Below are 23,723 nucleotides of genomic sequence, written 5' to 3' on the forward strand. Positions count from 1 at the left end.
GTCAGCGACCACTAACACCAAAAAAAACTCGTATAAAAAGAACAAAAAATGACAATATAAAACCGAACGAAAAGTAGCCAAAAACATTGAACCATGCAAGTTAAATGTAAAAGGCAAAAAGCAATAACTAAGTCGATCTCTAACCCATGCGTTGCGATGGGGCCGTTTAACGGGGGGAAATATGTTTAGGAATGTTGAACCACACACGCGCAATGTGACGTGTAACTCCCAAAATTTGTATCAAAACGTAAAATTTAAATTCGTGAAAAATAAAAGGTATTGAGAAATAAAGTTGAAAGTAAAATATGTTGAGGTTAAATTGTAAAATATGTAAAAGTTTTGAGTTAAAAGTCAAAATATTAAAGATAAAAAAAAGAAAAAAAAAACAAAAGGTGGGTACAACTTATAAAGCCCAAAATACAACTAAGTTGCTACTTGTGTGTGTGTGTGTCAGTTCATCTAGGTGTAAAAAAACTAATCCGACCCACATGTGCAAACCTTTTAACCGGTTAGACCGATTAATTCGGTCGGCTACTTACTGTAAGTAACAGGGGGAAGTGTTTTAAATAAAAAAAATGAAAAACGTAAAATCGGTTTCAGTTAACCGGCTATTAACCAATCCCTGGGTCAAAATGTATAACGGTTACTAACCGTTGGTTTTTTCCTAGTAGAAACCGGTTAACCAGTTTGGGGGTGCACCTCTATTCCCGTTCTTTGAAACTGGTTTATAACCCAAACCGGTAGTAAAAAATCCGGTTTGTAATCGGTTTGACTGGTTTGGAGTTTCGTCTTTCAAAACCGATTTGTAACCTGAACGGTTTGGCCCAAACCGGTTATGACCATGGGTTGACCAAACCGATTTTGTTTTGAACTCGAACTGGTTTGGAATAAAACCCGATTTTCACATGTCTCATCAGGCCTTAGGGTGGAAAACATAAACATAAGATAGTCTTAGCCTGAGTTTAAAAATAAGTTTATTTAATAAACGAGTTTGAACTTGAGTTTCACGTACTAAGGTTGGCTATCTTAACAAGGCTATTGTTTTTATATAAAATTTTAATACTTTTAAATATTTCAATAGTATTTATAATTATATATGATTATTATAAAAGAAGGTAATACTTTACATAATGTTATACTAAAAATTATAATTATAATATGAATACATAAATTAAGGTTTAATGAACAAGCGATAGCAAGCCGAGCTAGAGCTTGAAAATTTACTCTGGTGCTAAGCCTGAGCTCAGTTCGCCTTGTTTACAATTTACACCCCTAACGAGGAGGATACTCGGTTGTGGAATGTGTATTGATGGTTTTAGTTAGAGGTGTTCAAAACCATTAAAAGTTTAAAACTCAAGCAATTTGGCCAGTTTGAGATCCAAACAGTCATTACCCAAAACCTCATCTTAAATTCGCCTTTAAGCCGACTTAAAATATAAAATAGTCAACTACTCTTTCTAACAATTTTATAGCTTTTATAATAAAGCCGAGGCAGGTAAATAAAACCCGGGAAATGGTAAATATTAGACATAGTTTATTTATATATTATATTAGAGGGATTAGAGTGTAACATTGACTTCTATATATATTCTTGTAACATGTACAATACAATAACAGCATACAATATACACTTTTACAATTCTAACTTGGTATCACAGCTAGGTTACCCTAACCCTACTGTCGTCACCTACCCACCAACCCTTTATGATTATTTTTTTTCCCTCCCCCTTGTTACAGCCCTTGACAGGTCCCTGATCAGTTTTCACACAATGACTGATCTTGTAGCTTTCTCCAAATCCGATAAAACAATCCATAACTCTCACAAGTTTGGATTTACCTTGTCTCTAACCAATTACGGTTATTGGAAGAATCTGATCCAGCCCTTCTTGATAACCAATGATCTGTTTGGCTATGTAGATGGCACAATTCCATCTCCTTCACCTACTATCTCGGTTACATCCTCTTCTGGTAAAGACAAAGAAGAGGCCAGCATACAAAAGACACAACCGAATCCCCAGCATGCAATTTGGGTCTCTAATGATGCTCATGTTCGCATGCTCCTGCTATCCACAATCTCTGAAGCCTCCTTTTAGCATGTCCAAAGTTCTACGTCTCAGGATCTTTGGTTGTCTTTGGAACGTGTGTATGCTCCTCATACGACTTCCAGAGAATACACTTTGAAAACCCAATTTTTAAGGATCATGATGAAGCCTGATGAGTCCTCTTCTGATTATCTGACTAGGGCTCAAGAGTATGCCACTGCACTCACTAACATTGGTGAACCGATGAAAGAGAAAGACATTGTGATTCTTGTGGTCTCTAGTCTTCGTGAAGAATACCATGGAGTGAAGACCACAGCCCTTTCCCGACAACTGGCTTTCAATGAGCTACATGCTTTAATGGCTGATCATGAGTACATGCACAAGAAAACAGAGGTTGATCTTCCACCAACACAAGCATTTATGGCAGCCCGCAAACCTGCTAGCGCCGCCTCGTCCGGTTCATGTTCCCAATCTGATGCAATTCAAGCAGTCAAACAGTTGGCTGCCCAGCTAGGTTACAATTGCAGCCGCTTTCCTTTCAGCCAGCACAAGCATACTTCATAAACAGGATCCCAAATCGTAACCAAAATAATAGGCAAGGAAACAGTCGTGCACGTGGCAACTACAACAGCTCTAACAACCGTAACAATACGGGAGGTAATCGCACTCAATTTAGTTGGGCTTCTAATCAAAATACTATGTATGGTACTTGCAACAGGTGTGGCATCGGTCATATATCGTCTGAATGCCCCAATCGTGATCCCGCCACGCTTCGCTCACGACAGCAACCATCCGCTATTTATGCCAACTATTGGGCTGATTATCGCTCTCAAGCTTCCAACTTTTGGCTCCCAGACACCGGATCAAATAACCACGTGGTTCCAGATCTCTCCAGCATCGGTAATTCTGAAGCCTACCATGGTAATGACAGTCTCCATGTTGGCAACGGTAAGGGTTTCCCCATCTTACATATTGGTTCCACTCGTTATTATTCACCCACTAAAACTCTTGACCTTAAAAACATACTTCATGTCCCCGAAATCAAACAAAATCTCCTCTCTGTCCAACGTTTTTGCCTTGATAATAACGTTTATTTTGAATTACACGCTACTTTTTTTGCTGTGAAGGACAAGTCTACACACAAAACCCTCCTCACGGGTCCAAGTAATGGCGGTTTGTACTCCCTCCGGTTCCCGTAGTTTCAAGTCCTGCCTAAAGTCTCCTTTTCTGCAACCCGTGTCTCCACCTCTATTTGGCATCAAGGACTTGAACATCCCCATCCAAAGCTTTTGAAATCAATGCTATCTGTTTATCATTTACCTTTCAAAAACATGTTCTTAGCACTGTTTGTGATTCATGTTCTGTTGGGAAATCAACAAAATTACATTTGTTATCATCTAATGTTAAAAGTTCAAGTGTTTTGGATCTTACTTTTTGTGATGTTTGGGGCCCGGCTCCCGTTACGTCCTTTGAGGGCCATAATTATGTTTTGTTGTGTGTAGACCATTTTTCTAAGTTCATGTGGATTTTTCCATTCAAACGAAAATCTGACGTTTTTGGAATCTTTAAACAATTTATCACCATGGCTGAAAGACAATTTAACACTAAACTTAAATCTGTTCAAAGTGACTGGGGTGGTGAATTCCGAAGTTTGTCTGCTTTCCTTTCTACCCTAAGTATCACACATCGTCTTTCCTGTCCACATACTAGTGAACAAAACGGCATTGTGGAACGTCGTCATCGTCATGTTGTCGAAACAGGTCTCACTTTACTAGCCCAATCATACATTCCTCAACATTTTTGGAACTTTGCTTTCGAAACAGCAGTTTACCTTATAAATCGTATGCCCTCTCGTACAAATTCCTCCAAATCCCCATTTGAACACATCTTTCAACATCCACTAGACTACTCCTTTTTACGGGTTTTCGGATCTCAATGTTTCCCACATCTTCGTCCTTACAATAAACACAAAATGGATTTCCGGTCCACCTCGTGCGTTTTCTTGGGTTACAATTCTGCTCATCATGGTTATCGTTGCTTTGATCCGCAAACCGACCGCATTTACGTTGCACGCCATGTTCGTTTTAACGAACAACACTTTCCATTCCACCAACAATCCATCCCAAGCTTCCCATCTCAACCTACGGAGACATATGTTTCTTCCTACCCTACTATTTCACCTACTCCTCCACCCACCCCACCATCTTTCGGTCCACCTCTACTCCATACTTACACTCGTCGACCCAAAACAGCCCCTACGGCCCCACCCGCATCCTCTCCTGACCCAACATCCACCATCCATATGGCCACAACCCCACCCACACCATCCCCGGTCACTGAATCAGCCCCTACGACTCAACCCTCCCCGATTAACAAACCAACCCAACCAACCCCTACACCTAACCCACCCACTATGAACCCTACCACACCCACTCCATCTACATCCATGACACCAGCCCCTACTACCCAACCACCGGGCCGTCAACGGCCACCAAACCTTCGCCAAAATCCGAAAACTACAAAACCTTTTAATGCAACTTCTTTTCACTATACCACCCTTGATCCTGACACTGAACCCGCTTCCTTCACCGTTTCTAATACACAGCCTAAATGGCGTCACGCCATGCCTGACGAATATTCCGCGTTGATGAGAAACGGTACGTAGTCTTTGGTACCTCGTGCTCCAGGCTCTAATGTTGTTGATTGTAAGTGGGTTTATAAACTAAGAAGGGACCAAATAGGAACTATCACACGTCATAAAGCTCGATTAGTTGCCAAAGGTTTTCGACAACAACCGGGCATTGATTATCAGGAGAGTTTTAGCCCGGTAGTCAAGTCTACAACCATTCGTGTGGTCCTTTCCATAGCAGTTGCACAAAAATGGCAACTCTGACAGCTTGATGTTCAGAATGCTTTTCTAAATAATAACTTGCAAGAGACAGTATATTTACAACAACCACCTGGCTTTGTTGACCCACAGAGACCGAATCATGTTTGTCTATTGCATAAGTCACTATATGGTTTAAAACAGGCCCCTTGAGCTTGGTTTCATAGGTTGTCTGCAGCTCTTCAAGGGCTTGGCTTTAGAGCTTCCAAAACGGATCCTTCTCTATTCATTTACTCATCTGGAGGCACATTACTGTATCTACTTGTCTATGTTGATGATATTATTTTGACAGGTAACAACCCAAAGGCAATTGATCACATGGTTCACAATATTGGCCGGTCTTTTGCGGTCCAGCACATGGGCCGACTCTCCTATTTTTTGGGAATTGAGATTATACATCAAGGCTCGGATATAATCATGTCACAACAGAAATACATTCTGGAATTATTGCAGCGTGCAAACTTATCACATGCTCAACCGGTTGACTCACCTATTACAACAACTGCCAACTTGGCCTTGGGTGATAGCCCTCCTTGTGAGGACCCGGTAAAATATAGACAGATTCTGGAATTATTGCAGCGTGCAAACTTATCACATGCTCAACCGGTTGACTCACCTATTACAACAACTGCCAACTTGGCCTTGGGTGACAGCCCTCCTTGTGAGGACCCGGTAAAATATAGACAGATTGTTGGTGCCCTTCAGTATGTGACAATTTCTCGTCCCGACATCACCTATGCAGTTAACAAGGTCAGCCAATTCATGTACTCGCCAACAGAAAACCAATGGTCCGTTGTTAAACGCATCTTGCGCTACCTGAAGGGTACTGCCTCACATGGCTTTCTCATAAAACATAAGTCGTCGTCCTCTGTTCTTCATGCTTACACAGATGCCAATTACAACACTCTGAGTGCCTTTTCTGATGCTGACTGGGCTAGATATCCAGATGACCGTCGATCCACTGGGGGACATGCTATATATCTTGGGTCGAATTTGGTATCTTGGGCTGCGCGTAAACAAAAAACTGTCTCTCGGTCATCCACAGAATCTGAGTATAAAGCTCTTGCTGATACGGTTCTTGAACTAACGTGGTTACAAGCACTCTTGCGTGAACTACGTGTCCCAGTAACTCGGTAAGATCACCCCCAACACTATGGTGCGATAATCTTGGTGCAACATACTTGTCAGCAAATCCTGTCTTCCATGCACGTACAAAGCATATTGAAGTGGATTTTCACTTTGTTCGAGAACTGGTAGCTCAAGGGAAACTCTCAGTGCAGTTCATCTCTACAGAGGATCAGATTGCAGATGTTTTTACAAAGCCTCTACCCTCTCCACGATTCCTATTCTTACGGTCCAAGCTAAGGATCGCTCCCCGGCCTTAGCTTGCGAGGGAATATTAGACATAGTTTATTTATATATTATATTAGAGGGACTAGAGTGTAACATTGACTTCTATATATATATATTCTTGTAACATGTACAATACAATAACAGCATACAATATACAGTTTTACAATTCTAACTGTAAAACTCAAACATTGTCGGTATCAAGTGTTAAGGCGTAAGTCGACGTGAATTCGGCCGGTTTTAGTTACGTGTGTTACTGTACCGAAACTAAAACCAAAATGAAAACGAAAAATAATAAAATTTGAGGTGGACCCAATGGGTGGCGTTGGCCTGTAAAACACGGGCATTGGTAAAACCCGACCATTTTCGATCTCGGGCGTTGAGGCGGTGAGTCTACACAAATTCGGTTGGTTTCTATCACGTTCATTACGGTACCAGAACTAAAACAAAATCGGCATTTGGTTGATTTTCGTTACGTTTGGTACGGTACTGAAACTAAAACAATACGTGTTGAGTCTACTCGAATTCGATTGGTTTCCGTCACGCTCGTTACAGTACCATAACTAAAACAAAACAAAATTGACATCCGGCTGGTTTTCGTTACGTTTGTTACGAACCGAAATTGAAACAAACCAAAAATGACCAATGAGGGGCCGCAAAGTAGCCCATTTCTTAATTGTATTATATAATAATATCAGTTTTTAACAAGTTTATCAATTAATTTACAAACCATTTTCAAAGTTTTTAACCTTTTAATTTACAAATTTACATTCAATGGTTATTAAATAACCTATTGCATGAGATTCAAATGCACCCTTAATATTCAACCTCCACCACCACTGTCTGCAAACAACCATCACCAGCAGGCGGCCGGCCGGCCATCTTTCCTTGGATCACTAACCGCAGTGAGCATCCCTCTCAGAACCTGCTGATGACCATAACTCAGTTTTCTATGCCCGTTCGGTTTCTTAAACGTTTGAACGATAAACTGACAAATTGCACCACCAGCTTTTGGTTCCAACTTATGACCCCTTTCTATCAAAAACTGCTTTCGGTCATCCGATAGCTCGATGTGATCACCATCAATCATTGTCCAGTTTTCATAAGACACCACATTTGGTATCAGCTGCATAGCACAGTATCATGATATTAGCAAATATAATAGTAATGTAACTTTTTATGAAAAAAAAAAAAAGAAACTCGGGAAGACCTTGTGGTAGACACGTGGCGACTGAACCGCGTCTGTAGGGTCCATGCCAAGGACGAAATAATTTAAGAAAACTTGCGCAACTGCAGGAATAATATTCATTCCGCCACTGCCTCCAACCACCCCTACTAACTGTTTATCCTGTAAAACTAACATTTTCAAAGTCAAATCTTGCATGTTTGACTTCCAGAATTCTATCTTTGACCATTTATGTAACATATACAAGTATCTGTAGGGTCAGACTCTGACAAAACTAATGACTTTCTAAAAGTCAAATCTTGATATTTGTCTTGACTCTTGACTTTTGAAAGCCAAATATTGGTATTGTCCTGGTTTGACTTTCAAAAGTCAAATCTTGGTATTTAGTGTTGATAGTCTAAGCTAGAGGCATGTTATCTCTAACATGTCACATTTGGAAGAAAACGGGTCAAATGTTACTCACTGCAATAAAGTATGAAACTGCTAAATTACTGCAAATAAACAAATGTACCTGGTAAAGTTATTAGATAAAAAGGGATTATTTCATATAATAATAATAAAGTTCACAATTTCATATCAACACTACATCATATTTACTAACTTTCAAAGTAAATAAAAAAAATAGCTAATATATCCTCTATTATTGAATAAATGAATACGATAATAGCCTCATAAACCAATAAAATAAATACGAAATTTTTACAACTGAATAAGTAAATATGATATTATATGTTAATGTTTTATAAAGTTAAATATGATGTTATGAAATTTAAATAGATACATACGAAAATTTGAAATTATAGAAGGATGTATATAAAACTGGCCGATACTTGAGACACTAATTATTTCCAAACGAGAGAGTATTTCTAGTCAACCCAACCTAGCCCGTCATGTTGAACAGAAACTAACATTTGACTTTCAAAAATCAAACCTTCTAAAGGAGTTGACTTTTTACCTTAAGAATGATAATCGGTGTCATGGAAGACAACGGTCTTTTGCCCGGTCTAATAAAATTTGCAGGCGAAGGCGGAAGGCTATCTTCTGATATCTCTGTAGGCACCGAGAAATCACCCATCTCATTATTCAACACAATGCCCGTTGACTGAGACAAAACACCACCTCCAAACGCATAATTCACAGTCGTTGTCATCGATACCGCGTTTCTGTTACCATCCACTATGCAAAAATGACTTGTGCCTTGGTCTTGAAGTTGACTCCAACTAGTTAAAAAAAAAGTCAATGATTTGACTTTATGGTCAAAGTCAAACAATGAAGAGGAAATGTATTACCTAGGCATGTAGTAATTGGAAGGGAAAGTTGTGTTGTCTAAAATCTTTTGTTGAATATTTTTAGCGAATGCGGGTGAAAGCATATCGGCTACGGTCTTACTTATGTTAACAAAATCCGGGTCTCCTAAATCCATCCGAACAGCAAACATGTGCTTCAACGCTTCAATGAGGCGGTGTAAGCCCAACGGGCCTTTTGCAGCATTTGAAGTCTCATAGCTTTCTAGGATGTTTGACACCTGTGTTTCACAAATTTAATCAAAGGTTACAATGCCAAACCATTAATGGATCAATTTTATATGTTTTAATTATAGTTATTACTATTAGTGTGTTGTATTTATAACATTCAGATAAATGTTAATTCTAGTCTCGTTTACACTATGTTTAAATCTCAAACTTGTTAAATGGATCAAAGCAAGAAACTTTAGCTAAAAGAAGAATGTATCAAACGGACCGAAAACTGTGCGATAAAAAATTTTAGTTTCATACAACCTCCTAAAAACACATGTTTCAACAAAAAAAGATTAAAGCCCAAATTCATTATTTTGATCTTTTTTCGGCCCAAAAATTTCAAGCCCACAAGACAACAACCCCCCCCCATCCCAAAAAAAAAAAAAAACGCGCCTAAATCAAAATAACCGAAACTGAACAGTACTCAAAAACTCAAAACTGAAATTTTGTTTTATGGTTCAGTTTGAGCCCAAAACCGACCCATGCACACTCTTAACTTTGCCACCCCTACTAATTAAACAGCATGGGATTCAAGTGACTAAATGAGTAAAGTACTGTTCATTATTATTATTATTATTATTATTATTATTATTATTATTATTATTATTATTATTATTATTATTATTATTATTATTGTTACTAGTATTATTATTATTATTACTACTACTACTACTATTATTATTATTGCAGTCTCTTTTACATGTAAATACAATGTTGAGATGTATAGTGCAACTCAACAATATGTTTTACAAAAATGAATATAAAACATACCAGAGCTAGCCCCAACGTACCACTCGACGGTGTTGGCATTCCTAATATCGTATGCCCCATAGTATCAACCTTAACCGCATCCTTCAACTCAACATTATAACTCCTCAAATCATCCATTGTCAAAATCCCACCCGCATCTTGAACATCCTTAACCAACTTCTCCCCTATCACCCCATCATAAAACGCCTTCGGTCCTTCATTTGCCACAGCTTCTAAAGTCAAACCGAGCATTCGGTTATAACAAACGTCACCAGCTTTTAAAAGCTCGCCATTTGGTGCAAACACTTGTTGTAAACCGGGATCTTTTTTTATTTTATCTGCATTGCTTGATATTTTACCAGCAAGGTAAGGTGCCACGACGAAGCCATCTTTTGCGAGGCGAATGGCTGGTTCGAATAATGTTTTCCAAGGTAAACGTCTGTAGGTTGACCATGCTTTGTGGAGACCGGATATCTCTCCGGGAACACCCATTGATAATGCTCCTTTGTATTTGGCATCAAGATTTTTCTCATACATGTTCTGTGTGATTTAAACATCATCAATAGTCGAAAATTAGTGTTATATACTAGCAGCCAACTTTAACTTACACCTAAAATAGAAACCGAATGAACCCAAAAAAAAAAAAAACTTGAAAATAACTTATAAGCAAATAAATTGTTGGCATGATGAACCTATATGTCCAGGTTCTAGGCAGAACACAGTTTGTTTTTTTTTTGTGTGTGTGTGTGTGAGAACACGAAGAACAAACTAAAGCGCTCACTTTCAATCTTTATATTTTTTAAAATATATAAAAACGGTTGAAACACAATGTTTATTCATCTATCCTGAAATTCTATAGAAAAAATGAAATAAAATAATTTAACAAATTTCTGTTTATTTTTATAACAGAACCTACACATGTGTAAACTGTTAAAAACTTACGAAAACATATAAACAAATTAGTTTGATGTATTTTTTGTACAGAACATACACGTATGTATTTAAGAAGTACAAAATTTAATAAAATTCGAAACATTGATAAAAAGAAAATTAAACGATTTAGATTTGCTTATTTTTGTTAATTAATTTACTGTTTTATTATTAACCTAAACTGTGAACCCAATGACTATGTCTATCAAGTTATACATTTTTCTCAAGTATAACATTAGGATACAAATAACAACCTCTGAAGCAGCCAATGGAGCAGTTTCCCGAAAATCAAATGCTTGTGTTCGTGACGTATCCGCTGACCAGACCACCATAAAGCCACCACCTCCAACACCACTACCCATCGGATTCACCACCCCGAGACACAGAGCAGTGGCCACAGCAGCATCAACTGCGTGACCGCCCTCTCGAAGCATTGACACTCCAATTTCAGAACAACGAGCGTCGTCGGCTGCAACCACTGCTCCCATAGACTCAACTGTATCATTGGCTGGCACTTTCCAAGATGCATCATGGGCGTGCAGGCTCTTCGTAAACAGCCATACCGAACTTGGAGTGCCTGTGCCTCCCAATGTAACAAGAATAACTGAAACACATCATAATTTAGAGAGGTGCATAAAACCGAAAAAAATAAACTGAAAAAATCAAAATGAAACAAAAACTGATGGTTTGGTTTGTTTTGCATATAATTAAAAATATAAAAAATAAACGAAGCGAATTTATAGACTTTCATTTTTTTTTATTTGAAATAGTTTATAAAAATTAATAAATACGTAACTCAAATACTTAGCACTAATCTATGGAGTCTAGGTCATGCATTAAACCAAAAAAAGCAAATCGGAACAAAAACCGACGGTTTGGTTTTACGTTTAGGTGAAAACCAAACTGAACCAAATGCATAGATTTTCGTTTTTTATTTTTTTATTTAAGTAATTTTTAAGAATTCAATAAATACCTAACTCTTATATACAAATGCATAATAATCAATTACTTATTAATTAACAAAATTATTTACGCCCGAATTCATTATATCGGGCCACTTTTTTCCGGCCTAAAATTTCCAAACTCAAATGGCAAAACTCAAGGCATTGATTGATCAAACACGTTATTATTGCAAGAGAAAACTGGCTCAAAAACTCGTTACAATACACATCTAAAGCCTCTAATATTTATAATCCAAAGACATTACCGTATTAATCATATTACAATTATGAAACTAAATCAATTACCAACTTAGGTCCTTTCATATTCACAAACTTGTGAATACGGTCCAGAACTACCAACAAAAACCGAACCAAACCTAAACTAAAAAAAAAACCAAAACCGACCGGTTTTCAAATATTCAAAAACCGAAGTTGATAGCAAGATAACGATTTTGATGTATTTGATTAAAGTAACAATATCACAAAAATCAAAGTAGATCAAAACTAAAGTCAAAACCACAAAGATTAAAGCTAGAAATTAATGAAATTATATAATAATAATAATAATAATATTATACCGATGATGAACATGATGAGCCATGGAAGTGTTGTTCTCCATTTCTTCTTCTTCTGCTTATTATTATTATCAAGATCTTGTTCATCTGACAATAATAATAATAATGATGGAGCTTTCGTGTTGAGTTTTGTCATCGTGTTAACTCTGGCAGACAGTCAGACAGACGGGGTTTAGTTAAGTTTAAGACTTTTAAGTACACACACGCTATGCGTGCTTTGTGCTGTCTTTTCGATATTATTGGAAGTTATTTAATGCTCCATTATTATTGGTTGTTTATATTTAGTGCCTGATATTTTTTATGGAAAGTGACAAATTATAATTTATGGTAAAAAATTTATGTCACAAGATGTTGATTCATTTTACATCTATTTTGAATTTTTTTCTAATCATTGCCTCGTTGGCATTTTTAAAATGTATATAAACTAGTTTTTTTTTACCCGGCGTGTTGTGTCGGGCAGGTCAGATAATGGGCCAGGTAGGTCGAATGTGTTTATGTTATGTTGCACTTGTGCATTACTGTGGGTTCGGTTGATAAACATATAAAATATTAAAATATAAAAAACGGCATTTGTTTGGTCGGTAAAACCCGAGTGTTGTCGGTATCGAGCACTGCAAGTCTGCAACAGTGAGTCGGTAAAACTCAGGCGTTGGTAAAACCTAAGTGTTCCCGAGCGTTGCGACTGTGAGTTGACGTGAATTCGGTCGATTTCGATCGTTACGATATCTGAAGTAAACAAAAAGGAAAGTAAAACCCGGGCGTCGGTAAAAACCTAAAGTTGTCCATCCTAACTGTTTTATCGGTAATTTAAGATTATTAACCGTTTAATTATCAAATTTGAAAAAAAAACAAAAAAACAAAATAAGGAACCACTTTAGTGCCGCCACTTGGCCCAATAGGGGCATGGCGGCACTGAAGTTATAAATTATATATATGTATAATAGCTTTGTTTATATTTTTTCTTAACATGCAGATATAAATTTTAACTAAGTTGTATTCAAAATGAAGAATTGTTTCCTCGTAAATGGCTTTCGCTTGTAATGTTATTTAAATGTTGTAGTTTTTTTAATTTATTAATGCATGAATTTTAAATTTTCACAAAATAATGTCAATTTGGTCTTAGAATCATGTACACTCTCTCTTTTAGTTATACCAAGTTTGAACTTGTCTATTTCAACTTTTCAAGCATGGTTTAGAAAAACAGACGGTATAAACAGGCCGAGGCTGGTTAGAACTGTAACAAACGGTCTGATTTGTATCAACCAGTTACCAATTTAAGACGCCTAGCATCAGCCATAATAGACGGACAAAAAGACCTAGAAGCCGATCTGATCAGTAAACCGGTAATATATAGCTGATTCAGTTGTCGATACAATTTTCGAAACATTGATAAAGCTGAAGATTTGGCCACGTCTTACATTTAAAAAGCGCAAAACATTTATATAAAGAGCATAAATTTGTCAACAAAACCCAAATTAAAAAAAAAATATGGGTGAAAAAAATTAATAAAATCCTACTCTTATATTGTGTTTCTTTTTTTTTTTTTGGTTTCTATCTTTCAATCGACTAAAAAATAAACACACACGCACGAAAGGTATCTATCTACGGATGCTTTCAGGACTGCCAAAAAATGTTGGGATCATTACAGTACAATGTTCGGTCTTGGATTTCTTGATTAGCCACATGATAATCAATTAATTGTGCTTGAGCTATCTTACATATCATCAGCCCAGACGGAAGCATCCACCAACCGCCATCATCCCTGCAAACAAACAGTTGAAAAGGTACTCTTACAAGAGTTTTTATGAGAAAATAAAAAATATGCGCATTTTAAACTTTAAATACTTGATCAATCACGAAACCGCGTTTTCAGTGAAAGTGTGTAGTGTTTTTCCAAAGATAACTTATGAAAATAGTAGCTTACATGCTCAAGCTCCACGATAAAACATCTAGATTATTGTCACTGGGCGGTAGTTGATTTTTGTAATGGAAATATCCGCATATGAAGGCAACCACCTGTTTCACAAAGAAGCAACACACGATTTTAATTTGTAAACATGAAAAAAAAAATATTGTTCAATTAATTGCCTGTGCTCTTGTTCGGTTGAAGTTAAATGAACAAACAAGAACGGGGCCATCCGGTTCGTTTACAAGCATACATTCAGGTGTTGGAATAGAGAACTTACAACGTTGACCAATGATGTGATATTCCACAAAGCATAAAAACGTGCAAGGCCCGATGAACGCTTAGGTGTATGACTAAATAACGCACTAATTCCAGCTGGAAACGGAAGGAGAATGCCAAGAGGAGTAATAAATAAAACCAAATATAAATCCAGCACGGAATTAGAGTAAAGCTGAAGCAACATGAGCAAAACAAGGATAAAATCTCCTAGAAGAAGAATAGAGATCACCAGCCCAACTAGATCCTGCCAAAACAAATAACCACCTTAGTGACCGTCAAGGCGTCAACAAAAGCCAATAATTGTTGAGAAACCTATGCATAAATAATATGTACCTGATGACCAATTGGTTTGACGTTGCAAATAATAAAAGATAGAGGGTACCACAACATGTTCTCTTTAAGTGATTGTAAGCTGCTATTATTTAATATCCGCCATGATGCTCGTCTATGTGGCGTTATTAAGGATTCTGTCTCTCGTCTTTGCTCTTCAAATTTGCCATAATAATTATTAAAATATCTTGGCTGGTCAACTGAAGGTGAACCACGGGTCTGGTCAAATGAAGGTGTTGGCCGCTCATCCTCAATAGCAGAGACTATTAATCCAAACTGATAATAACCAGAAGCAGTAGGCTGAAAACGAGCTAAATCAACACGAATATGATGAGTGCTTAAAGTTGGATTCGCATACGTGTCGAGCCAGCTTATGATTGGTCTGAATGTTGACTTTAGTTGATCACAACACACAAGGCGTAGCTGCGCGTTTAGACCCGCAACCAAACGGTACCAAATGGTGGACGGAACAGACTGCAAAAGAAACAAAAGAGAACATTATCATATTGTGTTTCTTGGTCAAAGGCTAAAGTCAAACTAACAAACCTGACTCATGAGACTGGTCAAAATGTTGTCACTGTGAAGAACAAAAGGAGCCATATAACTTCCGTCCCCACCAAAAACTAAAGAAAGTGGAAATCTTTGATGAAGTGGCGGAGGAAGGTCGTCTCGTTTCTCATCTCCACCGAGAAAGAAATCCACATAAGCAAGCATCATATCAGAAGTTGCAGAAACCTGCAATTTTATTATTATTTTTAAATATTATGTTTTTGGTAAAATTAGTTGTACAAATTGTAATTAACAACTGTGAAAAGAATAAAAGAATAACCTTAAGGCCCTCGTATAGTGCACGGGAACGACATGAACGCAAGCACGCATGATCATATTCTGATCTAACAAACTCACGCAACCTTTGTATCTTCTTTTTACGACACCATTGCAGCCATGTCCAAGAAAATGGATATGAAATAATGGAAAGAATATTATAAAATGACCCTTCCCACCATTGATAAGCTGCTAAAATGTTAATTTCTTCTGCAAACCTATTAAATGCATCTTCATACCTGCCACGCCGCCCACACGTGAATAATAATATATCAAATGCATCATCATCCCTAGCTGTTTAAAGTTTAAACTACAAGAAAGAGAAGAGTCATACACAATTTCAGTAACTTGTTCTGAAGGAGAATGAGGGAGATACCAAGGTTCACTGAAAGTATTAGACCCCAAGAAGTACATGCGATGCACATGATTTCTGGATTCCTCATTTCTATTGGTTTCAAGGACCTGCATGGAAGAAAAAAAAGACCATTATTTCTACAACTACTGATTGAAGAATGTAAAATATGAAACCCATTTTAAGCCGACACTACTTGTTTTGGCCTAATTACCCGAACCCACCCACTTTGCTACGTGGAGGTAACAAGCTAACTTAAAAATATACCTCATTTAATGACTCCAAGAAGGGAACTGAGCGATCCAATTGCAAGCCGCCATGCCTGGCTGGCACTAGGCTAGAGAGTTCATCACCACCAACAAATTTCACACGAGCAACACTAAGTACAAGAGCAAAGAGTATGAGCAAACTTATGATCATGAAACCAAATAGCCATGGTCCACCGAACGTGTAAATCAACTCCTCGAATGTTGTATAACAGTGTGGCATGTGATATCTTTCAGAAACACACTTATAAGGGCAAGGAACATCAGAAACGCCACCTGTCATATGATATATGCATTGTTAACAAAACAAACCTAGACATAATCTTGCAAATTGTGTTGGTATTCAATTTATAATGTTACGTTTCTTGAAAAAAGAACATAACACTTAGCTTCTTGGAAAAGAAATCCACGTATTTAGCATAAAACAAGATTGAATTTAAACTGAAATACCTCGAACAGGGGTATAAATGGCACGATATGGAAATTCTAGAGTTGGGCAATCATAGCAAAGAGATCTTTCAGAGCCGGTGACATTCTTGTAGGTGCCAAGTGGGCATTCCTAATAAGAATTATAGAAGCCAACATCAACATATAAATACTATAATATCCTAGTTATCAACACACTAGGTTTGTATGAGATAAAATCCTACCTCACAAAAGATACCATAGAGCCCTTTTGGACAACTTATTCCAGTTATAGTTCCATTGTCCCCTGGTTGGCCCAAACCTTTACCAATTCCTCCTCTGCCATATGAAGCAAAAAGCATCATAAGAGTATGTAAAGCCAATACTGATGTCATCAAGAAGAAGAAGAAAAAGAAAGTAGTGATTGTCAAGATTCAAACCCAATACTAATGCTTCCATTTACACTTGCCACGGGTTGATATTCATCGCCAACTGTAATATCTGACCAATGAAAATGAATCCTACCACCGCCGCCGCCTCCAGAATTTGGACCACCATAGCCACCAACGGTTGAGATTGTAGATGAATTGCCAAGTGCCAGTCTATCAACAAAGAGAAGAACACTTCCACCAGATCCACCTCCTGGACTAATCTGAGGGTTAGAATTGACATTTTGCTTTCTTATATTTTCTCCAAAGCTTTCTCCATCAGCTGTGAGTGAGCCATAGATGTACAAACTTGACAAAGAGTGCTCAAGTGAACCCATCACTATTTCAAATTATTAAAAATTTCAGGGGAAAAAAAGGTCAATGAAGAAACAAGATATTAAAAACAGCATAATTTATAGATTTAGAAGCTTACCTATGATACCGCCACCAGCAGTTGCGCCACCCACGCTATCATTCCCACTGCCACTACCAAGCTCACAGGGGAAATCAGCATCACCATAAGTAGCACCACCCTCCACGACCAGACTGTTATTATAATATGCATTACCACCTCTGCCACCGTGGCCCCCACCACCACTAGGGCCCGCACTCAAGACTTTTCCTTGACCCACCCCACCAATGCACCCTGCAAACCCCAAGTGTATTAAACATCATTAAACCTAACAATCACAACCTGTGATACTAGAAACAGGTCGTTTTCGGTCATGAGCATATGAATGATGCATGTTCCCAGACACAATTGGAGCATAAAGAAATAAAACAAAATAATACCTAGCCCAGAAGCAACTATTGATCCAGAAGGTTGAATAATCACAGTTCTGACCCATTGAAAATGAACAACAGATCCTTCAATGGAACCTTCAACAATTATTTCTTCAACTCGACATATCTGCAGAAGCATGACATCTAATCAGTACGCCTAATAGGCTAATATGAAAAGATAATCTTATTTAATTATATAATGTATCACCTGAAGGGTGAAGGACAATGACGAGTTCACATTACAGTCTTCAGGTGGATGAATTAGTTCCATGGGGCAAACCTCAAGTTCACAATTTGACCTGCAATATATCAATATATATCATCTACCAAAGTTTGAGCGAAGTCATGGGTATCACTAAATTGTAATTACTTACAGGTAGTTATTAGTTGTGTTCTGCAATGGACCTCGGACCACGGATCCAGGCTCAACCTACATATGTGGCAAGATTACATTACTTTCATGCATAGTTATCAAATGCGCGAGGCGCACTCAAGGCGCATAGGCCTTGCCTAGGGCCTAGGCGCAAGGCGCAAAAAAAGCGAGGGCCCGAGAAAAAAAAAACGCACAATGAAAAATAAATACAAAATATATTTATGTATTCCAAAACTTGAATCACATAGTTTCAATGCCAAAAAAGTTATCCAATATCAAAAGTTCAAAAACTTTAAAATTATCCAATACCAAAAAGCTAAACTTTAATAGCATCAACAGCCAACAAAAATTTGCAGTCAGCAACTAATTGAAGTCAGCTCTACACATTTTAGATTAAATCAGACTACTAATTATGATCTGCAATTTCTAAAACAAAAAATAATATTCTAGATTAAAAAGTCCACCTTTAAATTTTAGTTTTAAAGTTTAAATCATATAATGAGAATTTAGCAAAGCAAATTAAACTAAAAGAAACATCATCCAGAATTGTCAATGATCATATAGGAAGATTGGATTAAATTAAGTAAATTTGACTTTATTTTAGGTAGCTTTGTTAAAGAAAAATCAAAAGAAATCATAAAATATTTTTAAAAAATTCAAAAAAACGGAAATTGCTCCTAGAATTGCGCCTTCCATATATAGAAGCGCTAAATCAGCGCCTCGCCTAAAAATAGCGCCTAGGCGCATCAGGCGGTCGCTTTTAATAACTATGCTTTCATGCAGAATGAATGATGCTAAATGCATCTAAGAGTCAGAGAGGGCATCAAAATATATCATGTGCAATGATAACTTTACATTGATACAGCAGAATATCGATAAAACCAGATGTTGAGCTTCTATAATATTTCCTTCACCAGTTAAATTCAGTGAACCTTGTCCATGAATACCAAGATTTGAGTTTGATTGTATCACAGATCCACCCTGACATAATTAGTTAAACGATTTAATAACTTATATAATAAAGCAAGTCTCTGATTTAACTTTTGAATAGAGAAGAAAATTTACCTTGAGAACCAGTAAATTGCTAGCCTCGAGCAATGAAGTGGCAATAATTGGATCCCCCTCACCATCACCATCTATTACCATTTTGGAGTTCAACATTAGGTGCAACTTAACAGACATTCGCAACGCCCCATATATCTAATAGAATATATTAAAGAAAACAAGAAAAACAATAAAAAATATCATTGAATTATTTTTACTATAAGAGGTTAAGAACAAATAAAACTTATACCTCTCACTTACCTTGATAACTGAATCACTCATTAAAAGTTCTTCTGCAATTAGCTCAAACTCTGACACAGCATCATGGGAAAGACCAAAGCTTAAAACAGCTGAGTTTGATAAACTAAGCTGTCCCTGAACCTATACAAGTTTAAAAAAATGATATTATGTACAAAATACTCAAAGGTCTATTTTTGTAGTATGCGGCCTTCTAAATCATTTTACTGAAATATAAGTTTATTATCATAGGAATATTTGTTTTGTTACAACTTGGACGAAATATGGCATGTTTTAGCCCACCCCGTTTTGACCCATACCCAACCCGTTTTTGCATGCTCTAGAATATGCAAGAATTGCAGTAACTGACATGTTGACAACCTGCACACGACTCCAACGCAGAGGAACATCAGCTCTGGCAAAATCTTGAATGTCAACACTGGTCCAACGGGGCTGATTTGGGAATGCAAAAAACGGTGTGTCTGTATCCGTTGACCTGTTGTGATTGTTAACTTTAAGCCTTCGAGGAACAGCATCATAGAAAGTTCCTGCAGCACCTGAATTTGCTGGACAGCCATAACTTTGTCCCCCTATAAAATAGAATAAAAAGTTAGCAGCTAAAAAACCATCTCAAATGCAATATAATAGATGAGGAATTAGCATGTTATAGGTTAAAACTATTATTTCCTCCAAAAATGCAATAGCAAATTGTCATTTTGCATGTTTTTGGCCAACTAGTATTAATTGAAACCAAATACTTACAGGCTGGAATATTGATTTGAAACACGCTAGTTTCATTTATACCAAATTCAGCTAAAAAGAAGCCAGATGTTGTAAAATGACAAAAGGACATAACTGTTTTAACAATGAATGGTTATTGATAGCTTGATGCAATTGCACTATTGCCTTTTTAAAAAGTGTAAAGGCGTTTCAGTCCTTAGGCATGTTTTTGGCCACATGGGTGAGTAGGTGATCTTAGTGAGAAAATTGTATACATGGGTGGCGCCCACACATTATCCCTAATTTGAACGAGAAATAATGTTCTATTGATATACCACATGAGCACTTCACTATTTCTCTTTTATTTTGTGTTCATGTCTGATAAAATTTCCTTCTACCAATCTACCATAGACGCCACAAGAGGAGTCTTAGGGTTAAAGCAAAACACATAAAGACCAAAATCCATGAGAAAGCGATTGAGTACACAATTTCTATGATTTAACATATAAAGTTAGAATTGTTGTCTAAAACCTGGTTTATCAGAAGTTTCCACAAAGACCACAAACATAAGTGTCCTGGATACACCCTACAAGTAATTTATAACTATAGATCATTAAAGATAAATGAGTAATTCTCCTAAAAGCCATATAGAATATCACTAAATTCACATACAAGTCCCTACACTATACTTTTGCATAATTAAATCCTTAGATTTGCACTTAACTATTAACATTAAGTCCTTTTTGTATAAGTAAATGCCTAGACTTCTCATAATTTAACAAAAAGGTTCCTTTTATGATTAGGTCAAGGTTTACTATAACAACATTCCATTAACTTCTAAAAGCATATGGATTTTTAATACTTAACAAATAAGTTCCCTACAAGTCTTCAAAAAATTTAGGGGCATAATCATTGTAACAATGGAACTTTGGTTGAAATTTTTTAAACTCTAAGCATCTAATCATACAAAATAAAAAATTATACGCTAATAATAAAGTGCATGGATTGTAACGCTAAGTTAGAAAAATACATATCAACGATTTTAAGAACTACAAATTTAGATTAATGAAAACAAGAGTAACAATGTAATACAAATGTACCATGAGCAAAAATTGCTTGGTCATCATGTCTGCTGAAAACATCTACAGATATTCTTCCACCAGCACCACCAGCAAATCCATTACCTCCAGATGCACTTAAAATACCACTACCTGTCCTGTTCTTCATACAACAAACAAAGATAATCGTTGGATAATTAATCATTCAAAACAAATAGCAGCAAAAGAAACTAAAACCTGAAGAAAGAGACAATTACATTTTATGCGCCTTCACAAAAATACTGCCACCAGACCCTCCACCGCCTTTAACACCGCCATCACCACCATCCGCGTAAACACTCCCAAAAAGTTCAACAGCATCCACCACCTCAACCCGAACCCTACCACCTCCTTTCCCACCATAATCCTCACCCTTACTAGTCGTCCCACCTTTACTCCCATAATCAAACGGCAAATCCAAATCCGACCACCCATACGCATCACCGCCCCACACATCCTCAGGCAGCTTCATATTATCCACCACACAGCACGCACCTCTCCCCCCATGCCCACCACCACCTCCCAACACCCCTTTCGGCGACCCGCTCGTATACTCCGGCGGATCACCCCCCAACGCCGTCACATTCACAACCGAACCGTCTTCAAACGACGCATTCCCCGCCACCACATAAACCGTCCCACCTACCACCTCCGAATCCAACCCTAACCTAAACTCAGAACTAACATTCACAATAACCGAACAACCAAACCCTAAACATGTAACCCTAACCCTAGGCATCACATGTAAGCTCCCAACACCTTCTATATACACATCAGTATCAAATATCAAACTATTATTCAGTTCACACGTGGCGTCTAAGCTACCAGTACCTCGTAAATCGGCGCACGTTAGCGGCGGCGGGTGCGGCGACGGTGGCGGCGGTGGCGGAGACGGCGGCGAGTAATCGCCGTGGAAATCGAGAACCGAATACTCGTCAATTGGCTCGAAATGAAAATTAGGGTTTGGTGACACAAAACCAAACCGTAGGAGTGTAATTACAGTTAATTGATAGATAATTCGTGTAGTATCCATCAATTAAACGAGATCGAATCATATGCTGATATCGGAATTGAACGGCAATTGATCGGAGACGGTGGCCGGACGGCGAGATGAGTTTGAATCTAATAATAATAATAATAATCTGGACAGCATGAATGAATCACTGATGATGATGTGGCACATGATTCAGTTATAAATGTAAATATAAGTATATATATAACTCAATCTGTATGTATACATTTGGTCAATATACTTGTTAATATGCTACATGTTTAATTGTTTATAGATATAGGTGTTATATAAGAATTATATAAAGATATATTTGTCCTTTTTGATTAGGTGTGCAGATAATGTTGTAGTTTTACAATCATGCAATACATGAAAATGACATGGTGATGAGTAATAAAAGATGTATACAACAATTGAATGTTTTTTATATGATTACGACGAGTGTGTTATATCATTAAAGCTTAGTAATCTGATTGACTGTCTTTTAGCAGCAGTTAGCAATAATAACAACAGGATTAGCGGTAATAAATAACAAAAGTTATTGGTAGGGTCTTAGAGAGTGAGACATGATTAAAGTTTGTGAAGAGGTAGGTCCCAGCAGAGCCAGTTGGTCCCGCAAGACTCACCTTGAACAGGGACGTCTGCGCAAAGGCCATCTGCTCCCGCAGGACCCACCATGCTTAGAGAACCTTACGCGCAGTACGCAAGCTGTACACGCAGGGAAAGCCTCCCAATGGTGAAGTACCCCGCCTGTTCCCGCAGTTGCGGATACAAGCCATCAGGGAAGGCTACCCGCAGACAGCAGGGCTACACGCACAAGACAATAGCTACTTCAGTAGTCACATGAAGGAATGAGCAAGGCGGGAACAATCCCGCCAAAATGAGCCAGTCCGTATGATTCTGAAAGATCTTTTGTACTATACCTACCAAGGTATGGATAGGACAGACAATCTGACCAGAACAGCCCATGAGCCAATCACAGGGTGACAGCTCACCGACAACAGTACGAGGAGGAGCACCCTCTAGTACTGTTTGTCACTATTAGCCGCTGCCTACTCACCAACCCTTACTGTGGGGCATGCGCAGCCTACAGTTGGTGGAATAGTGTTACTGTTGGCCGTAACCTATTCACCAACCAGCATGGCCTGCGTACAATCCACAGTAGGTGGGACGTGCATAATCTACAGTTGGTGGAATAGTGCAGCCGACTTTGTTACTGTTGGCCGTAACCTATCTACCAACCAGTATGGCCTGTGCATAGTCCACTGTTGGTAGAACAGGAATACTATTCAGCCGGCTGTACCTTCTAGGAAACCTACCTTCGGCTATAAATACTCCAACATCTTGGAATGGTAAGATCATCTGCTATCCTGTTATCTAGCAATCTCTTAATATACACTTATATCCAGAGCAATCTAGTCTGATTCTCACGCCGGAGGGTGGTCACAAGGAGGAACCCCCCCCCCCTTCTCAGTGACGAGTTTACGGTGT

General features: G+C 37.8%; 2 protein-coding genes across 2 annotated transcripts; both read right to left on the minus strand.

Annotated features, from left to right (window-relative positions):
* Nucleotides 1–7,055: 7,055 nt before the first annotated feature.
* On the minus strand, nt 7,056–11,183 carry LOC143599357 (glutathione hydrolase 3-like). The gene is made up of 6 exons (XM_077077334.1): nt 10,917–11,183; nt 9,754–10,272; nt 8,755–8,990; nt 8,421–8,685; nt 7,490–7,627; nt 7,056–7,405 (listed from the first exon to the last, which is right to left on the minus strand). The coding sequence occupies exons 1-6, from the start codon at nt 11,148–11,150 to the stop codon at nt 7,136–7,138; spliced, it is 1,662 nt and encodes a 553-aa protein (XP_076933449.1). The 5' UTR covers nt 11,151–11,183; the 3' UTR covers nt 7,056–7,135.
* A 2,524-nt stretch (nt 11,184–13,707) lies between these two features.
* Nucleotides 13,708–22,291, minus strand: LOC143599359 (uncharacterized). Its single transcript, XM_077077336.1, has 21 exons — nt 21,442–22,291; nt 21,227–21,342; nt 19,788–19,996; nt 19,431–19,550; nt 19,191–19,325; nt 18,981–19,106; nt 18,127–18,182; nt 17,961–18,051; nt 17,762–17,879; nt 17,403–17,615; nt 16,982–17,309; nt 16,787–16,880; nt 16,587–16,695; nt 16,138–16,412; nt 15,853–15,980; nt 15,523–15,757; nt 15,240–15,428; nt 14,697–15,167; nt 14,365–14,607; nt 14,103–14,194; nt 13,708–13,940 (listed from the first exon to the last, which is right to left on the minus strand). Exons 1-21 carry the CDS (start codon nt 22,254–22,256, stop codon nt 13,793–13,795), a joined length of 4,311 nt encoding a protein of 1,436 aa, XP_076933451.1. The 5' UTR covers nt 22,257–22,291; the 3' UTR covers nt 13,708–13,792.
* Between the last annotated feature and the right edge of the window lie 1,432 nt (nt 22,292–23,723).

The sequence above is a fragment of the Bidens hawaiensis genome, unplaced genomic scaffold (genome assembly GCF_021521415.1).
Source record: "Bidens hawaiensis isolate Kalapana, Puna unplaced genomic scaffold, B.hawaiensis_p1.1 tig00052066_1, whole genome shotgun sequence".
Classification (NCBI taxonomy): Eukaryota; Viridiplantae; Streptophyta; class Magnoliopsida; order Asterales; family Asteraceae; genus Bidens; species Bidens hawaiensis.